A 20,397-nucleotide genomic window follows, 5' to 3' on the forward strand; every position below is an offset into this window, starting at 1 on the left:
GATCGCATGTTTGTTCTTCATGGGAGAAAGAAACAGGGCGAAGCGGCTTTGCGAGCTACCATAGCTCACTGGATCAATGAAGTAATCAGGGCAGCTTACGTAGAGCAGGGAAGGCTTTACCTCTCCAGGTCAAAGCTCATTCTACCAGGGTCCAGGCAGTATCCTGGGTGGAAGATAAACTACTTTCTCCTGCCAACATCTGTCGAGCAGTGATGTGGTCATCCTTGCACACCTCCAGGTTCTACCACCTGGATGTCCAGGCCCGAGAGGACACAGCCTTTGTGAGGGTGGTGCTAACCGGACTGCAGGCAGCCTTTGCCCCATTTGGGAGTAGCTTTTGTACATCCCATTGGTCCTGAGTCCATCTGGCTACATGCTAGGAAATGGAGAAATTACTTACTTGATGATTTTGTTTTCCTTAGTGTAGACAGATGGACTCAGCATCCTGCCTACGGCTGCCCAGGAGCGGTGCCAAGGAATTCCCATGAGGCGAACCTAGATTCCATGTGATTACGAGTAAGCCGATGCACTAGCCCTACTTCAGGGCTCTATAGTATTAATGGGATTCAGCATTTTTTTGGTTGCGTACAGTTGTGGTCTCCAGTTTTTGATCAAGGTTTTTAATCAAGTTGTATCCAAATTTTAATCAAGTTCAATAATATGTGCATAATGGTTTTTTTGAAGAGAATACTGAAAGGCTGAGGTCACTGCAGGGGTATAGCTAGGGTGACGTCAGCTTTGAAACCTGATTCCATCTGCTAGCAGGGGAACATATAACCCAATGGTCCTAAGTCCATCTGTCAACACTAAGGAAAACGAAATTATCAGATAAGTCATTTTTCCAATTAAAATCATCCATTGTACCTGCAGACTTGGAGGGTGGCCAATGCAACCCCGATATTTAAAAAGGGCTCCGGGGGTGATCTGAGAAACTATAGACCGTCAGTGCTGGGAAAAATAGTGGAAACCTTTACTAGTGCTTTACTAGTGCTGGGTACCAGCTGGGTACCAGCTGGGTACCAGCTGGTACTAGTACTAGTGCTGGGTACCAGCTGGTACTAGTGCTGGGTACCAGCCTCCCAATGCAACCCCGATATTTAAAAAGGGCTCCGGGGGTGATCTGAGAAACTATAGACCGTCAGTGCTGGGAAAAATAGTGGAAACCTTTACTAGTGCTTTACTAGTGCTGGGTACCAGCTGGTACTAGTACTAGTGCTGGGTACCAGCTGGTACTAGTGCTGGGTACCAGCCTCCCAACATGTGGGAGGCTGGTACCCAGCCTCCCACATGTTGGTTTCTGGGGCGTTCTGCTAGTTCCCAGCCCCATATACCCAGCGCTGCACTTGGCCACTGCAATAAGGTGCGCTCAGCGGAATGCACAGGGGAGTAACTTGAAGACAGAAAATTTGTGTTTATTTGTAGGTAACCCTGTGCATTCCGCTGAGCGCACCTTATTGCAGTGGCCAAGTGCAGCGCTGGGTATATGGGGCTGGGAACTAGCAGAACGCCCCAGAAACCAACATGTGGGAGGCTGGGTACCAGCTATGGAGGCTATAGACGGAAGCCTCGCTCATTACTAGAAAGCTGGGTGACTGGATGGGAAGCCAACAAAAACAGACTTGGCTAAAGAGCACTTATCCTACAAGTGACAGCTGGGACGTGTGCTTAGCAGTGAAGCACTGGGTAGGCTGGCTGGCCCGCCCCATTGCTCTTTTATCTGCCATCAGCTGCTATGTTAGAACGGGAAACCGGGGCAGAAGCTAGGAGCCTTTCCCACACTTTTTGCAATGCCAGTGCTTGGTGCAACAGGCACAGCCCTAATTCAGAAGTAGCTGGGATTGCCGCCTCCCCACTACCCTCTGCTCTATTTATTTTTGCAGCAGTTGGGTACCGAAGACCAAAGTCCGTGAAGCACCTTCGATTTGCTGAGTGCTTTTTATGTCTGTGCTTGTCAAATGGGAAATGATAGGAAAGTGAAAGAGGGGTGGATCGAGCTCGCTCCCGAGTTGCAGACCCACGCAGAGCCCGCAGGGGGAGCTGTGGCCGCAGCCGGAAGGGAGGAGTGGAGGGGCTGCAGTGTCAGAAAGAGGCTGTTTACCAGCAGCAGAGAATAACAAGGGCAGCACTAGCGAGAAGCGATCAGGACAGGGGCTCCCAGCACAGGGTGCGTGAACTGGAGGATGAGGGCAGGCGTCTGGTGCCCGACGTTCCTGCTCTTGCTGGTTGCAGCTTTTGGCGTGCAGGGTGAAGGTGAGAAGGTTTGTGGGTCTGTTCAACGCTAAGGTATTTTCTATGTATAAAAATTATTCAAGTCTCAGTGCCAGAATGAGACGCCCATTCTGGGAAGGGGGAGGAATTCTGGGAGACCTCAGCGATCAAAGGATGGAGTATGAAGAGGAGCTGGCGTTGTGTGGGGAATTAGTGGATCAGAGGAGATCCGAGGTGATAATGCCCCTCCCTGCACAGGTCACTGGTGAGGCCTCACCTGGAATAACAATTCTGGGGCTCATAGTTCGAAAAGGATAGAGATAGGATAGAAGACTAGAGTAGTGCTTCTCAACCTAGTCTGCTGGTTGGGTTTTCAGGATATCCACAATGAACATACCCAAACCATGGAGGCACTGCATGCAGATTTATCTCATGTATATTCATTGTGGATATCCTGAAAACCTGGCTGGTTAGTTGTGGCCCTAGGAATGGGTTGAGGACAACTGGTCTAGAGAGAGGCAACCAAAATAGTGCATGATTTGCACCAAAAAAAAGATGAGACTTAAGGACCTAATATGTACACCCTAGAGGAGGGGGGGGGGGCGATACAGACTTTTAAATACCTGAAAGGTATTAATAATGCACAGGAATCAAACCTTTTTCTGATGGAAAGAAAATTGTAGAACAAGGGCTCATATGAAGCTCCAATGGGGTAGACTGAGAAACAATATCAGAAAATACTGTTCATAGAAAGGGTAATGAACGCCTAGAGGGTCCTCCTGGAAGTAGTGGTGAATACAAAAATAGTGATGGGTTTGAAAAGGGGATGGGACAAGCACAGAGGATCCTTACTGGCAAGACGGTGGATATGAAGTACTGGGATAACCTGCACCGAGCTGCAGTTACAACTTTGAACACCTGCTGGGCTGCCTGAATGGGCCATTTTGGTCTCTATCTGCCATCTTGTAATACATTACTATGTAATGGGGATCAGAATATGTAACATGCAGGGAAGCTGAGGTTGGATCTTGGATTTAATTACCTTTTCAAGACCAAGCTCAAGGTGAGATACAATCAGGTATAGTAGGTAGGTTTCTACTCCAGGGGCTTTATAATCTAAGCTTGCATCTGAGACAATGGAGGGCAAAGTGTCTGCCCAAGATCACAAGGAACATCAGTGGGAAAAGCAGGATTTGAACACTAACATCTCTGGTTCTCGGGCCACTGGCCTAGTCACTAGGCCACTCCTCTATTCCACTGTGGGGAAGCTGGGAGATCAGAGGATATAATATAGAACTGGAGTTGTGTAGGGATTTGGACAATCAAAGGATGTAACAGGGAGGAGAGCTGTGGTTGTGGGTGTTATTGAAGAATGAGATGGAATGAGAGGATGGAATATGGAGGAAAGTGGAGGTTATGATAGGGAATTAGGGGATGGAATATAGAGAATAGCTGAGGTTGTGTGTGGAGAGTTTGAGATCAGAGTTCTGAACCTGAAGAGGAGCTGGGACAATCTGAAGATAAGGTGGAGGGTGATAGTTGGTGAGGAGGATATGGAGTGAGAATGGCAGTATTGGGAGAAGGAGGACAGAGTTGGAGTAGTCTGGTATGAACATGCTGGAATATTTTGTACAGACAGGATTCTGGTTGTTGACCAAGTGCCAGAATAAAAGTCATGGCCATTGTACTCTTCTTTCTGCAGAATGTCTGAGAGGGAACGGGGCCCAGTACAGGGGCAGTCAGCAGATCACAGCCACTGGAGCTCAGTGCCTGAACTGGCTGCAAGCCTACATGGATCACCTGGCTCCCTTCCCAGCTGGTAAGGAGCAGGCAGGAAAACTGATTGACCTCACAGCACCCATGGCATGCAGCATTCTCTTTCCCCTATTCAAAACGTGAATTGTGGTTCATTTTGATTTGTCTTTTCTCCAAGTAACCGAAGATCACAGTTTCTGCAGAAATCCTGACAGTGATGTGCGTCCTTGGTGCTATGTGAGTGGAGAGGGAGGAGTCCCACAGAAACAGTACTGCACAATTCAGCCATGTGAAGGTAACCTAGTAGCTTGCACACACACTCATTCAGCTTTATGCTTGTTCTCACTGCTAAGCAGACAGTACATGAGACAAGTTTTCCTCAAAGACTTTTCTGTACTTTTCTCCATTCATTGTCCCTTCTATCCTGACATTTCCCAGTTCTTGTTCATGAGAAATAACCCTGTAATATGTTCCCTGTATGTACCCAGATCAGTTCAGACTTTTGGGTTTTGCCTTCCTTCCAGCAGATGGAGACAGATAAATTTTCACAGCTACCGGCACATAACCTGGTGTAGCACCTGCAGTCCCTCTGTATTTTTCTGTCTCCAGCAGATGGAGGAGGTGCAAAACCTGCAGTTCTGAACCTCAAAAAAAAAAAAAAAAAAAAAGGGGGGGTCCTTTCAATCTCTCCCGCAGTTCCACGGGCTGAGGTGCTTCCAGCAAAGCAGAGCTCCGGCTACTGGACAGAGGCAGGCCTTGGGGAGGTCACAGTCCTGGAATCAGTCCTTTCCTTTCGGGCCGTAGACCGGGCAGGAAGGCTCCAGCCAGGAGTCTGGCGGAGCCAAGCATTCGCAATGACGTGAGGCTGACCCACTCCTCCGACCTGGTGATAGGAGGTTGTCTTACTCAATTTTACGAGGAGTGGACCAAGATCACGTCGGACCAGTGGGTTCTAAGTGTGATAGAACAAGGTTAGGCTTTAGAGTTTGCTCGTCCACTAGGAACCTCTTTATGGTGCCTCCCTGTGCCTCGACGGAAAAGAAGCGGATCATGCTTCAGACTCTTGAGCATCTGCGTCTGCTTAGGGCCATAGTTCCTGTGCCTCCACAGGAGCAAGGAACAGGTCGTTACTTCATTTATTTACTGGTGCCCAAAAAGGACGGGGCATTCTGCCCAATTCTGGATTAAAGAAAGTGAATCCAGCTCTCAAAGTTCCTCAGTTTCGAATGGAAACTTTGCATTCTGTCATTGTGGTGGTACAAAGAGGAGAGTTCTTGGTATCCTTGGATCTGACAGACGCGTATCTGCATACCTGGATCCATCAGAGATTTCTCTGGTTCATGGTCCTAGGAGAGCATTTTCAATTTTGTGCCCTTCCATTCGGAATGGCGACTGGTCCCTGGACCTTCCCCAAGGTGATGGCGGTGGCTGGTGCACCCGTTTCTGGACGACTGGCTGATTCAAGCAAAGTTGCAAGACCTGTGCAGGTAAGCGGTGGAGGTAATGATGCGTCACTTGCAGACGTTGGGTTGGTTAGTGAACTTATCCAAGAGCCAGCTTCTCCCCTTGGAAGTCTTGAATTTTCTGGGGGTGCGTTTTAATACCCGAGTGGGCAGGTTTTTCTCATGGAGGAGCATATGCTCAAGTTACAGTCCCGGGTGTGGAGTGTCTTTCAGGCCCGTGTGCCCAGGGGCTGGGATTACTTGCGGGTACTCAGCTCCATGGCATCTACCTTGGAACTCGTTCCCTGAATGTTTGCTCATATGAGACCACTTCAGCAGGCGCTGCTATCCTGCTGGGATCCAGTGTTGGAGCAGTTTCATCTTCCCCTACTGCTTACCAACTCAGCAAGGTCCAGTCTGTCATGGTGGCTTTCTCGCCGCCATTTGTGCCATGGAGTGGGCTTGAAGGTTCCATAGTGGATGGTGGTGACTACCGATGCCAGTCTCTTTGGGGAGCAGTGTGCCAGTCCTAGTCAGTCCAAGTGCAATGGTCTTCAGAGGAAGCGTCGTGGTCCAACAATCTGCTCAAGATGAGAGCGGTGCAGTTAGCCTTCCAGGTGTTTTTACCCCTGTTGCACAACTGTCCAGTCAGGATCCTGTCTGACAATGCGACGGCGGTAGCCAAGGGGGAACTAAGAGTCGAGCAGTAGCTCAGGAAGTGGAGATGCTGTGTTAGGCAGAGCAGCAACCAGGGGTGGATTGTAGGAAAATATTGGCCCGGGGGATTTTTTTTTTTTTTCAAAACAGACCCACGGATTATATGTCTGACATCCTTGTGAGTTTTCTGTGCAGCACATGTTTCAACAACTCTCAAAAGCTTGGCAAGCCAACCCTTGAAGTCCATCATGTGACCTGGAACCAAAATATCTTTATCATAAATTTCACATTATTTTTTTTTCCTAAATAGCTAAGTAGAGCACACCCTAGACCAGGGAAGAGCAAACTGAACTTCAGTCCTCCTTCCATCCATTGAATTGGTTGGCCCCATACTTGTTTGGTTAAATCTTTCAGGTTTATTTATAGCCTGGATTTGTGGCCCGGTGTTGCCAACCAATCTGCTCTTGAACCAGTTGCCATGCAATGAGGCAATTACACTGCCAATCAGTAACGCTCACACTCACTGACTCGCTTACTGCCAGCCTTTCCCCAGCCTGCAGCACCCCTTTCTTTTCCCTTTCTCACCCTGTCTCTCCAGGAGACTCACTGGTTCCTCAGCCAGCTCAGAGCTGAGCCCAGCCACCTCAAACAGAACTCTCACTAACAATGCAAGGCATGTCTTTCTGGCTCACCCCTTCCCTTTCTATGACTGTTGGTCCCTTCACCAGTGCATTCCTGTTGACCGGGTGCTACAGAGTCTGCTACTTTTACAGTTATGGTTCTCCAGGCTCGCCTCTGCCTACCTACATAATTCATGCTGCTGGATTCTTCTGGAGTTAATAAAAGACATTTGGCTATGACTGAGACTGCACACATCACTGCTGCAGCTAAGACTGGGGACATCCACTGACCCAAAGCAGCATAGTTTTGAGAGAGAATCCTGCTTTCCCATATGAAGCCAGGGCCAGTGCATGAGTATAAGGCACCCTCCCTACACACAATTATAGATTGTTTAGCAGATTCTACATGAAAAAGACAGAGTACAGTGTTTTGAAGTAAAATGTATCATTTACAGCAGCATGTATATTATATTTTCATGCACTGCAGCACTGCCAACCAGAAAACCCTGCAAAAAAAATAAAATAAATAAAGACTCTTAGAGCCCATATGGTATTAGGCCTATTGTTATGCATGTTGGGTGTGGGCTTGGCCCTCAGAAAGTCTTGAGTAAACTGAATTACAATTACAATATAGCAAACCTTCCATACTAAAATAGCATTAACTGCCATCACAACAGTAACAACCGTACCTATGAAAAGGCAACTCTGAAAATATTACACCAGGCCCTAAAACACCAATATACCTCCTTTTAAGAAAACAGAAGCTAGGGATCTATAGCAATCTACACAGAAACTGTCGGTCACGTACAGAATACAGAAAGACCCTCACCAAACATAGAATAAAGAGACCTTAAAGTATATACGTTCATCTGGTAAAGCTTTATTGTCCATTCCTTCACCAAAACTTGCACACCTCAATTTCGTTCGAGACCGAGCATTGTCATTGGCGGGCCCAAAAATTTGGAACAGTTTACCTACTGAACTAAGATTGGAGTCTCAGCCTAACACGTTTAAGAAAAAGTTAAAAACGTGGCTATTTGAGCAGGCCTTTACTAACTAAGAGTCTTTCTACTTGCCCTTGCCTTTCCATCCCTTTTATAATTTTAGCATTAGTAAGAGATTTTCTGATAATAATATGTGGTAATGTTAGGTATTTTATTCTATTTTATAGAGTGTTATTATAGCGATTGTAAGATGTTTTCTAATGTTTATAATAATTTTTAACTGTTTTTGCTTTTAATATGTACACCAATATGATTTTTTTGAATACTGGTATATAAAAGTGAACTAAATAGAAATGAATTGGAAATCATAACAATCCATACTCTGTATGCAGCGCAACAGTAGAAAAACAGCCACCATTCCTCATACAGCATCAAACAATAAAATCAATCTTCCCTGTACGTACCTGGATCAGTCCAGACACCTGGGTTGTGACTCCGCACCAGCAGATGGAGACAGAGCAAGACCTGTCGGGCTCCGCTACATATAGCAAATAAAATATTTCAAAACAGCAAACACATCAAACACCTACTAATTAAAAACAATAAGGATAAAAAAATCCCCTGCTCTCCCCTAGGAACTTTTGATTCCAAACATCTTGAAATTGTTGAGGGTGATGTATACACACATTCTCTAACCCACAGTCACACGTATTGTCATAAGCTGACACACAATAAATCACATATAGATTCTCAGATGCTGACACACACATAATCAGTCACACGTACATTCTCACGTGCTCACTGACGCACATTCAGTCACACATTACCACATGCGCAGTCATACTCTCAATTGATCACACACATACTGAGACATGTAAGCAGTCACACATACACTATCACATGCTGATACACACACTGTCACACCTAGATGCTGACATACATACACTCTTATGCTCACTGATACACACACAAATGATCAGTCACACATATGCACTTACACAGGCTCTTGACTGCTGACACAATTGCCCAGTCATTCACGCACTCTCTCTTCTCCCTCCTCCGGAGTTTAAAAGCTGGTTAGGGGGGTCCGGGCAAAGCTCTGGGATAACGGTGTCTCTGTGGGCTGCCTGTTGTTGTGGGAATCACAGGTTGCAAGCCTCAGTACACTATTTAGTTTTTAGCTTTTGTTTTGTTTTGCCGGGGCCCGCAGCAGAGGTTGAGTTGGCAGAGGAGACTTGAGGCGCAGTTTCCTATTGTCTCTCGGCTATCTTGAATCCTCTCCCCCACTTTCAGCTGCCTCGCCTCCTGCCGAGAGTTAGAGCCTGGGAGGAGAGACAGCTGAAGGTGGGGAAGAGGATCTAGAAGCAAGAGGATAGGGAACTTGTGAAAAACGCGCAGACAGAAGCAGGGGACTAAGTGCCGCTGTAATTGCGTTTCTGACTGTCAGGTTTCTCATGAGGTAAGGGAGGCCTTGGTACCCACCGGGAATGCAGCGGAACGGGCCAAATATAATTATAGATAGCAGGAGGCTCCTATTATGCGATAAGCACTGGGAGCCTAATGTTGGTCACAACAGCTCCACGGGCATGAAGCCGCTGTGACCAACACCAACCACGTGATTGAGTGGACAGGCCCACCAAGGCATACCCAAAGCCCCGATAGGACAATCCGCCCCTGGCAGCATCTGTCTTTGATAGCAGCCTCCCACATTGCGGGGTCCGACAATGTGCAGGCCATCTTTCTCAGCCATCAGCAGTTAGATCCTGGAGAATGGGAGCTATCAGAAGAAGCGATGCATCTCATTACCTGTAGATGGGGTGTTCCTCATATGGATCTAATGGCGACTCAGCGAAATGCCAAGGCTTCTCGATTCTTCATTCGCAGGAGAGAGCGAGAAGCGGAAGAGGTCGATGTTCTGATTCTTCCTTGGCCAAGCAACATCCTGATATACGTATTTCCACCGTGGCCTCTGGTGGGCAAGGTAGAGAGGAGAATAGAGGTCCATCCAGGAAGGGTAATTCTCGTGGCTCCAGAGACCTTGGTTTGTGGATCTGGTCAATCTAGCGCTGGATGGCCCGCTAAGGCTGGGACATCTTCCAAACCTGCTATGTCAGGGTCTCTTATTTTTTGATCAGGCAGATTGTTTTTTTTTTAGCGGCTTGGCTTTTGAGAAGCAGCGATTAAGGAAGAAGGGATATCCTGAGGATGTTATTACTATTCTTTTGCAGGCTTGAAAATCTTCCACCTCCTTGGCATACGTATGTCAGGTTGTGGAGGATTTTCGAGTCTTGATGCACTGATCAAAGGATTGATCCGCAGCGATGGCGCAAACTCTGGCCTTTCTGCAGAAAAGGTTGACAAAATTTTTTTCTTTTAACTCCCTGAGAGTGCAGGTCTCGTCCCTGGATGGTTTTCAAGACAAAGTTCATGGAAATCCCCTGGCATTACATCCGGATGTGGTGCATTTCCTCAGAGGGGCAAAGCATTTACGGCCTCCTGCTCGTCCGTCTTGGAGCCTTAATTTGGTCCTAAAGGGCATGTGTGTGACACCTTTTGAGCTTCTTTAAAGGGCTACCATAAAAGATCTCACTTTGAATGTGTAGTATTCATGGTGGCTATTTGTTTAGACAGAAGGCTCTCTGAACTTCAAGCCTTGTCATGCAGGAATCCTTTCTTACGGAGCTCGAATTCGGGTGTATCGTTGAGGACGGTTCTGTCTTTTCTGCCAAAGATGGTTTCAGCATTCCGCTTAAGTCAATCAGTGGAACGTCCAGCTTCTCCATATCTGGAGCTTGGTACGCTTCATGCCAAAGACTTAAGGCATTTGGATGTCAGACGCACCTTGTTACAGTATCTACAAGTTACTAACAATTTTAGATTGTCGGATCACCTTTCTGTGCTGTGGAGTGGTGCAAAAAAGGGTCAGAAGGCTTCGAAGGCCACAATTGCACGTTGGTTGAAGGAGGCCATTGGTTCCACTTATATTTGTCGTGGTCGTCCTGTCTCTGAGGGTTAAGGGGTCATTCAACCCGGTCCCAGGCGGCCTCCTGGGCAGATTGTCAGCTGGTGTCCCTGCAAGAGATTTGCAGGATGGCAACTTGGAAATCTTTGCATACCTTTGCCAGACACTATAGATTGGATGTTCATACACCAGAAGTTGCTAGTCTCAGAGAGAGCGTCCTTCGAGCGGGACTCTCACAGTCCCACCCAGGTTAGAGAAGCCTTGGTACATGCCAGGAGTCTGGACTGATCTGGGTACGTACAGGGAAAAGAAAATTTGGTTCTTACCTGCTAATTTTCGTTCCTGTAGTACCACAGATCAGGCCAGAGTCCCGCCCAAAGGTGAGTGGTGAGTGTACTTTTTATTTAGGTGTTTTATATACCGTTGTTCCAAAAGAAGATCACAAAGATTTACAATATACATATTCATGGTCAGTGATCATGTTTAGAGAGTCCACTCAATCTGTCTTTTGTCCTTTGACTTTGTCTGAAGAATGGCACAAGTTTTTTTACATCTGTAAAAGTTTTCAAGATTGTTTATGGTTATATGTTGCTTGCTCTGCTCGTTCGAGGGTTATTGATTCTAAAATTTGTTGGAGGTGTTGCTGTATCAGCTTGGGTACATAGTAATACTGAGGGACTGCAGGTGCTACACAAGGTTATGTGCCGGTGGCTGTGAAAATTGGATTGATCTGTGGTACTACAGGAATGAAGATTAGCAGGTAAGAACCAATTGTTCCTATGCTATCACCCTCATGCTTCACAGTAGGGATGGGGTTCTCTAGGTGATATCCTGTGTTGGGTTTGCACCAAACTTAATGCTTGCATTCAGGCCAAAAAATTATATTTTAGTTTCATCAGACCACAGAACTTTTTGCCACAAGGCTACAGTAACCCCTGAAAGTTCCTTTGCCTATTCCAAGGTGGGCTTTCTTATTTAATGGCTTTCTTCTTGCCACATTACCATACAGGTCAGATTTGTGGAGTGCTCAGGATATCGTTGACACTTGCACACTTGGCCTTGAAAGCTTGTAGCTCTTTCAAAACTGCCATTGCCTCTTGCTTGCCTCCCTGATCAATCTTGTCCTTGCTCAGTCCTCCAGTTTGGAGGGACGGTCCTTATCAAAGCAGGGTCTTGGGGGCCATACATCTTCCATGTGTTAATAGCTTTTAATCATGCTCCAAAGGATATTCAAGGCCTTGGACATCTTTTAAACCATCCCTAGATCTGTGCCTTTCCACAACCTTGTCCTGGAGTTCTTTGGACATTTCCTTGGTGCTCTTGTGTTGGGTCTTTGCTTTGAAATGCACTCCCCAGCAGAGACAACAGCAGGAGCTGCTGAATTTATCCTGTTATCAAATGAATCAGTGTAATATAACACAGGGCAGGGGAAGCATGAGAAAGACAGTTTACTTGCAGGCCGATGTAATATGATCTTGTAAAAAATGTGCGTCCAAACTGGGCGCACGTTTTTTGAACGTGCGCACATCCACTTCTCCTAGGTACTCGATGTAATAGGCAAATGAACTGCTGCACTAAAAGGGACATACAATGAGTAATTTGTGCATCCCTAGCACTCTGCATCGGGCACCAAGAAGACATGGCTGTGCACCCATAATAGCCTGACCAGAGTTCTCTCCCCACCCCGGTAGGGCTGTTCCTGATTGGTCTTTTTCACTGACATTTGACAGTGAAAGGACCAATCCCCTTTCAGGACAGCCTTCTGAAAGGGGATTGGTCGTTTTACTGATATGACAGTGATTGGACCAATCCGCAGTAAGTGAAGGAGTGAATAAATTAATATTAAGTGCCTGACCCTTAATATTGATTTAACCCCTCCTTCACTTAATGCTGGCAGGGTTTCCAATTGAGTCAGACCTTGGGGATGTTGCTTTCTGTGATTCCCACTATGAGGATCCACAGAAAGCCGGCTTTTTTTTTTTTTCTTGAGCGCTGCTTGAATCTGCTTTCTGTGGTTCTTCCTACTTATTATCGCAAGATACTAATAGGAAGAATCACAGAGAGGATTTTTTGTGGGGTTTTTTCGGTGAGCCCTTGAGCAAGGCATGCTTTAACATTGGCTCCTGGGCAGGCCTAAAATTTGCCGCTTTAAAATGGATGCCTTGGCCGTGCAGCAATTTTTGGTATCGCTGGGTAATAGCTAATAGCCTCATCTCCATGGAATTTGTATGTGATGAGAGCTATTAGCTATGTGCTCGATTGGGTAGAGCTTACCCGGTGCTCTAGCCTGAGCGCACTATATCGTATCGGCCTGTTGGTGATTCATTACACCAGAGCTTTAAGAATTTAGGGTTGCTACAGAAGTATAAGGGATGGACACTTATCCCACCAATCTATTCTAATTTTGTTATTTCTACTTCATTTTCTAATGAATTCTGGAATATATTTTTCATTGACAGTTGGGGGTTTTAGGATGTGTGAATAAAAAGAACCAACACTTCAGGCAAAAGGAGAACATTTTGGAAGGGGATGTAGACTTTCTATAGCCACTGCATTAAGGAATCAGATCATCCAATTTGAAGGCAGAAAGGAGATTGAAGCAAATAGCTATTCATCCAGGCCAGCAAATAAAAATAATCACTATTCAAAGCTACAGGGTATATAGGGGGATTAATGAGCATAAAAGAAGACAGTTTGGACCTGGCTGCTCTGAACTAAAGAATTCATTAACTGCCTTTTTCCACTATGCAGGAGGTCATGTAGCCCTTATGGGGTCTCCAGTCTCTCTGGTGACCTTGGTTCTCTTAGGAAAAGGCTTGAAAATTGACCATGATTTAAAAACAGTCTAAAGGCAAGAACCCAAATCCCCCTGCCTCTAAAACACAGGGTTAAAAATGGCTTAATGAGGAAGAGCCAGCATGGATTTAGCAAAGAGAGGTTGTGCTTACTAGAGGAGAGAATAAGCATATGGCCAAAGGTGAGCCAGATGATATTTTCAGAAGGCATTTGATAAAGTCCCCCATGAGATACTCCTTAGAAAACTAAAAAAAATCATGCAGTAGGAAGCAAAATATTACTATGGATAGATAGGTTTCCTAAATGATCAGTTTTGCTAATGGAAAGAGGTAAATAGTTATGAAACTTGGGAATCTGTACTGGGACTGGCTTCATTAATGATTTGGAAAAGGGAGCAATGAGTAGAGTGTTCCGATCTGCAGATGACACAAACATATTTAAAATAGTTAAAGCACAAGTAGAATCTGAGGCACTGTAGAAGGACCTTGACAGACTCGAAAACTGGACATCTAAATAGCAAATTAAATTTAATGTGGATAAGTACAAAGTGATGCACATAAGAAAATAATCCCAGCTACACTTTCCTAGCATGTAGCCAGATGGACTCAGGACCAATCGGTTTATGCTCCCCTGCCAGCAGATGGAGACGGAGTCAGGTTTCAAAGCTGACATCACCAAGATACACCCCTGCAGTGACCTCCGCCCTCCAGTATATTTTCTCAGTCTCCCAGCAGATGTGGACTTGCTTTCCCTTTGGGGATCGCTGTACCTTTTGGAAGAAGAAATTCTACTTTTAAATTGTAGAAAAGATTGAGCGCTGCTCTCCTGTGGGGTACCTAAAAGTCCCTCCCCCAGTTGAGAATTCCTGAGGTGATTTCCAAGATCCCTCGGAAGTGTGCCTTGATCCGGTAGCTGGTTCCCGGCATGGACTTTGCTGCTGAAGCAGCTGAAAGGCAGCAGGCACAGGAAGCCAAGCATGTCGGTGGTGGCCAAAGCCCTCTCCCCCCCAACAGTGGGAGACTGTCTCTGTACTCAGCCAGTAAGCACTGAGCCCAGATAAATTAAAAAAAAAAAAAAAAAGATTTCCTTCCAATTCAGAGATGTTGGAGGGGTTTCGGTAAGACTTCCTCCGGTCTCCTTGCTCAAAAAACGTCATTCCCAATCCCGTTGGGGTAAGGGGAAGTAGGCTTCCGAGCGGGTTGAGTGGCCCCTTTGTGGGCTAGGCCCCGCTTTAGGCTTGGTCGGCACACTGCATGGTAGGCCGCAGCAGTGCCATCTTGCTCGCATTTTTTGTGCCTGTATTACCCACCATAGAGCTTCAGTACACGCAGTACATGTTGGTTCTGCGCACGTACTGTGCACATAACACCGCGGTCATAACTTACTAGGCGCAGAATACAAGTAAAGCTGGGCACACGGGCTATGCATGCGCATTGCTGCGGCCCTCGTAAGTGCCCGAAATCTGTGCGCATAAAATTTTAAGCGCGAGCCGTCTGAACACACAGTATCACCAATGGCTCTAGCAGCAAAGAAACATAAGACCTTTCTCTCAGGGCTGCTTATGTCAGCCCTGAGTGGCTGACCCATCCCTTTCAGAGGATGGGTCAGCCACAGCCTTTACTGGAAGTACCCCGGATCTGAGTAACCTTGGGACTGGGTCATCCATGGGAGAAGAAAATTTAGCAGCACCTACCTCAGTACCTCTTGGGCTAGGCATGGACCGGCCGCCTTCTCTTGGGTGGAATTCTTTCAAGACCTTCAAGCCTTCGTACAGGTGCAGTCTGCTACCTCACTTGCCCCTGTCCGGATGGAACCTCAGCCGGTAAATCCTTCCTCTCCCAGTCCTATCAGCAGACCTCCTAGGCATGCCTGGATTCACAAAGGTATCCCTGGCAGGGACCCGGACGGGCCGGACGAAGAAGAGGATCCAGATTCCTTGGAAGATGGGGAAATCCCCCTGGTTTAGAACTGTATTGGAACATGTTATGGTTTTTCCATAAAGATGAATTGCCGGCCCTGGTTTCCCAGACCCTGAATATGCTGGGAATTCCTGGGGCGGACTGTATGATAGAACCAAAGAAGAATCCCATTCTGATTTCCCTACGGAAAGCCTCTTGCTACTTTCCAGTACTGGAAGCCATCCGGGAGTTGACTGACCTGGAATGGGATGCCCCAGAAGCAGGTTTTAAAGGTGGAGGAGCGTTAGAAGCTCTATACCCCCTGGATCTGACAGCGAGAGAACATTTGCATTTCCCTAAAGTGGATGCGCTGGTCTGTGCCGTCTCTAAACAAACAACTATCCCAGTGGAGGAAGGAGCGCACGATAGGCGGATGGAGTCTATCCTTAAACAGGCCTTTGATGCAATAGCAATGACCTTACAGCTTGCTTCTTGTTGTGCCCTGGTAGCTCGATCGTGCCTGCTCCTATCTAGGGAGGTGAATGACTCGGGGGTGAATTCCAGAGCGATTAAGGAACCTTCCGCCGCCTTTTTAGCTGATGCGGGCTCGAACTTAGAGGAGTGATCTCAGTGATGGTGGCCAGAAGACAGCTATGGCTGTAGAATTGGTCAGAGACGCAACCTCCAAGGAATATCTCATAAAGATTCCCTTTAAAGGATCACTCCTCTTCGGAAGTGAATTGAAAAGCTGGCCAGTAAATGGGGTGAATCTCCTGTACCCCTGCTACCAGAAGATAAGAGAAAACAGTTATAGCACCCCTCGCCCATGAGGGATCAATCCAGGGGCTCTCAACACTTTCGCCCCTACAGAAACTTGACATTTCAGAGATCTCGGTCCTTGGGAGGTCTCAGTCCTTTCAGAGTCAGCAGCCCAACAGAGGATCAGGCTCAGGTTCAGGTTCATCCCCCAATGAAGTTTTGCTGACCCACCCTCGGAACAAGGAGATAGGGGGTAGAATGTCCCTCTTCTACCAACGGTGGGTCGAAATCACTTCGGACAAATGGGTACTGGAAGACATATAAAAAGGATATGCGCTGGAATTTCACAGCACTCCTCTGGACATATTCCTATAATCTCCTTGCCAATCGTAGCACAAGAAACAGGCAGTGGAGACTACCATGTTAAGGCTCCTCAGGATGAGGGCTATAATACCAGTACCTGCATCCCAGGAAAATACGAGGTGGTGTTCCATCTATTTCATTGTACCCAAGAAGGAAGGTTCCTTTCGTCCCATCCTAGACCTCAAGAGCGTCAACCGACATCTACGAGTGATTCATTTCCACATGAAAACCCTAGGCTCCATGATAATGGCCATACATTCAGGAGAGCTCTTAACCTCCCTGGTCCTATCCGAGGCCTATCTACATATTCCAATCCGGCAAGAACTTCAAAATTTCCTAAACTTTGCGGTACTGGGTTGCCATTATCAGTTCCAGGCACTGCCTTTTGGCCTGGCCACCACCCCAGAACATTTTCCAAGGTTATGGTGGTCGTAGAGGCAGTGTTGAGAAAAGAGGGAATCCTGGTGCACCAGTTCTTGGACAACTGGTTGATCCAGGCAAAGTCCATAGAAGATAGTCTTCAGGTGGCCAACAGTGTGATCTCCGTGCTTCAGGAACTCGGTTGGGTCATAAAACTGGACAAAAGCAGTCTTAAATCCTCCAAGTCCTTGGAATATCTGGGAGTTCGGTTTGACACCAGGCAGGGTAAGGTCTTCCTCCCGACCACGCGGATAAGGAAGTTGATGTCCCAAGTGTGTCTGTTGATGAACACGAGGTGCTTGACGTTGTGGAGCTACTTCAAGTCCTTGGTTTGATGGCGGCAACCCTGGAAATAGTGCCATGGGCAAGGGCACACATGCGACCACTTCAATGCTCCCTACTGTCACATTGAAACCCGCTGTCTCAATACTATTTGGTTCACCTCCACTTACTGTTGGAAGTATGCCCTTGGCTCAGTGGTGGCTGCAGGAAGCTCATCTGGGCAGAGGTGTATCCCTGTTCCCTCCAAACTGGCTGGTCCTCACAACAGACGTGAGCCTCCGGGGCTGGGGAACTCACTGTCAGGAACTGATGGCCCAGGGGCATTGGACCAAGGAAGAGGCCCTCTGGAACATAAACCTCCTGCAAGCATGGGCAGTCAGATTGACATGTCTACAATTCAGCCACATACTTCAGGGTCAAGCAGTCTGCATAATGTCTGGCAACACAACAACCAATAGTCTACATCAACCGCCAGGGTGGAACCAAAAGCCAGCAAGTGTCACAGGAGATAGATCTCCTTATGGAATGGGTGGAAATACATCTACAAATGATCTCAGCCTCCCACATTGCAGGAAAAGACAATGTCAGAGCAGACTTTCTAAGCAGGGAGAGTCTGGATCCAGGAGAGTGGGCATTGTCAGCCAAAGCCTTTCAGCCGGGGGTCTCCCATCCATCGACCTGCTGGCCACATCTCACAATGTAAAGGTTCCCCAATTCTTCAGTTGCAGAAGAGATCAGTTGACCCTGGGGATAGACACTCTCGTTCAGACTTGGCCGGAAGAGGAGCTGCTTATACGCCTTCCTCCGTGGCCCCTCCTGGGCGGGGTCATTCACAGAATCGAGTGCCACAAAAGATTAGTCCTACTAGTAGCTCCAGATCTGGGAACTACTAGGCCCAGGCATCTGTGGTATGCAGACATGCAGAGACTCCTGGTGGAGACCCCCTTGGTGCCTCCTATCGCGCAGGGACCGGTCCTTCACGAGGATGCGATTGGATTTTGTCTTATGGTCTGGCCCTTGAGAGGACTCGCCTGATGAAGTGAGAATATTCGATGGCAATAATTGCTACCTTACTCCGCGCACGGAAGTTCTCTACGACTCTTGCATATGTGCGAGTCTGGAGAGTATTTTGAGACCTGGTGCTAAGAATGCAGTGTTTCCCCTCAGATGGTCAAAATCCCACGAATTCTGGAATTTTTGCAGGACGGCTTGAATAAAGGTTTGAACCTTAACTCCTTGAAGGTCCCAGGTTTCGTTTCTCTCCCGTTTCAGGGGCGAGGTGAACAGAACCCGCCTGTCGGCTCATTCAGACATGGCCCATTTTCTGAAAGGGGTGAAGCACCTCTGGCCATCCGTACGGTGACCGGTTCCTATGTGGAATCTTAATTTAGTATTGGAGATTTTGGCAGGGCCTTCCTTTTCGCTGATGTGCAGTCTTTCCTTGCATTTATTATTCTTGAAAACTGTGTTCCTGGTGGCTATATTCTCGGTAAGTCACATCTCTTAACTATAGGCATTATCATGTCTGGAACCGTTCCTCCGGATGACTCCAGGAGCGTTACAGCTTCGTACCATTCCATTCTTCTTGTCCAAAGTAGTCTCGGAGTTTCATTTGAATCAGTCCATTTTGTTGCCATCCCTAGATAAGCAGAAGGACATGGAAGAATACCATCTCAGCCATTTGAATTTATTTATTTAAAAATGTTTATATACCGCTTTTACAACGTACGTCGGTCAAAACTGTTTACAAGCTGAGTAACATACATAGTTAAAATAACACAAAAACATGTCAGTAGGCTTTTGGTGCGGTATCTGGAAGTTTCAGAACTGGTCCGAAAGATGGCCTGCCTGTTTGTCCTTCACGGTGGAAGGAAGCAGGGCAAATCAGCTTCACGGGCTACCATAGCTTGCTGGATTAAGGAGGTAGTCACAGGAGCCTATGTGGAAGCAGGAGAGCCATTACCCTTTCAGGTTAAAGCTCATTTCACTAGGGCTCAGGCAGTCTCATGGGCGGAAGCTAGACTGCTGTCTCTTGTCGACATCTGCCAAGCGGCAACGTGGTCCTCCTTGCACACCTTCTCCAGGTTCTATTGCCTGGACTTTTAGGCCTGGGAGGACGCAGCTTTTGCAAGGGTGGTGTTAACCAGACTGTGGGCAGCCTCCAGCCCCGTATGGGAGTAGCTTTTGTACATCTGATTGGTCCTGAGTCCATCTGGCTACATGCTAGGAAATGGGGGTATTACTTACCTGATAATTTTGTTTTCCTTAGTGTAGACAGATGGACTCAGCCCATGGCTGCCCAAGAACGATGCCAAGGATTTGCCCGTGGAGTGGATATAGATTCCAAGAGATTACGTGTAAGCCGTCATCCAGTCCCTAGATCAGGGCATCTATAATCTTACTGGGGTTCAGTGTTTGTTTGGTTGAGTACAGTTACAATAATCAAGTTTTTTCGATAGTATGTCCACAGTGGCTTTTGAAGAGAATACTGAAGGGCTGAGGTCACTGCAGGGGTGTATCTAGGGTGACGTCAGCTTTTCAAGCTGACTCCGTCTCCATCTGCTGGCAGGGGAACATGACCCATTGGTCCTAAGTCCATCTGTCAACACTAAGGAAAACAATTATCAGGTAAGTAATTTCTCCAGTATAAATTGCTAGTTCTATAGGAATTATTTGAAAAGGGATGGAGAATAAAACTGAGAATATGCATCTTTGTGTGCTGTTCTGGTCACTCCATGCCAAAAAAAGGATAGAGTGGAACTATAAAAGGTACAGAGAAGGGTGACAAAATTGAGGATGGAATAGCTCCCCAGTGAAGAAAGGCTAAATAGATTAGGGCTCTTCAGCTTGGAGAAGAGATGACACAGAGTGGATATGATAGAGGTTTATACATTCATGGGAGGGTAGAACAGATAAATAGGGAATATTAATTAGATTTAAAAAGGCTCTGAGTATTTAATTTATTAGAAAAGGATATATTGCTTTTCCTTGTTTCAGAATTCCTAGGGGAGTTAATTACTAGTGTTAAAGTTTAGAACTTGAAAGGACAAGGCAGTTAAGGGGTTAGCAGCAGAGAGAAAGGGGGGGCGAGTGAGGGATGCAGGAAAGTGTTTCTCAGGAGGGTCTGGGCAAGTTGCTGGAAGAAAAGTCCATAAACAGTTACTGGCCAGGTAGACTTGGTGAAAGCTACCGCTTGTCCCTGGGAGTGGATAACAAGAAATGGATTTAGTCTATGGATCTGCCGGGTCCTTCCAAGAGGTTTAGACTGGTCACTATCACTGTCAGAGACAG

At 46.8% G+C, this 20,397-nt stretch overlaps 1 protein-coding gene across 2 annotated transcripts in view; it reads left to right on the forward strand.

Moving 5' to 3' along the window:
- Positions 1-2,059: 2,059 nt before the first annotated feature.
- Positions 2,060-20,397, forward strand: part of PIK3IP1 (phosphoinositide-3-kinase interacting protein 1) — a 35,162-nt gene continuing 16,824 nt past the window's right edge. Inside the window, exons 1-3 of one of the 2 annotated variants that reach the window (XM_029620113.1) lie at positions 2,060-2,250; positions 3,911-4,027; positions 4,142-4,258. In XM_029620113.1, the coding sequence (XP_029475973.1) occupies positions 2,181-2,250; positions 3,911-4,027; positions 4,142-4,258 (304 nt within the window). In that variant the 5' untranslated portion in view covers positions 2,060-2,180. The remainder of the gene's footprint in view (positions 2,251-3,910; positions 4,028-4,141; positions 4,259-20,397) is intronic. The other variant, XM_029620112.1, reaches the window with a different exon arrangement.

The sequence above is a fragment of the Rhinatrema bivittatum genome, chromosome 11, assembly GCF_901001135.1.
Source record: "Rhinatrema bivittatum chromosome 11, aRhiBiv1.1, whole genome shotgun sequence".
In the NCBI taxonomy this organism is placed as follows: domain Eukaryota; kingdom Metazoa; phylum Chordata; class Amphibia; order Gymnophiona; family Rhinatrematidae; genus Rhinatrema; species Rhinatrema bivittatum.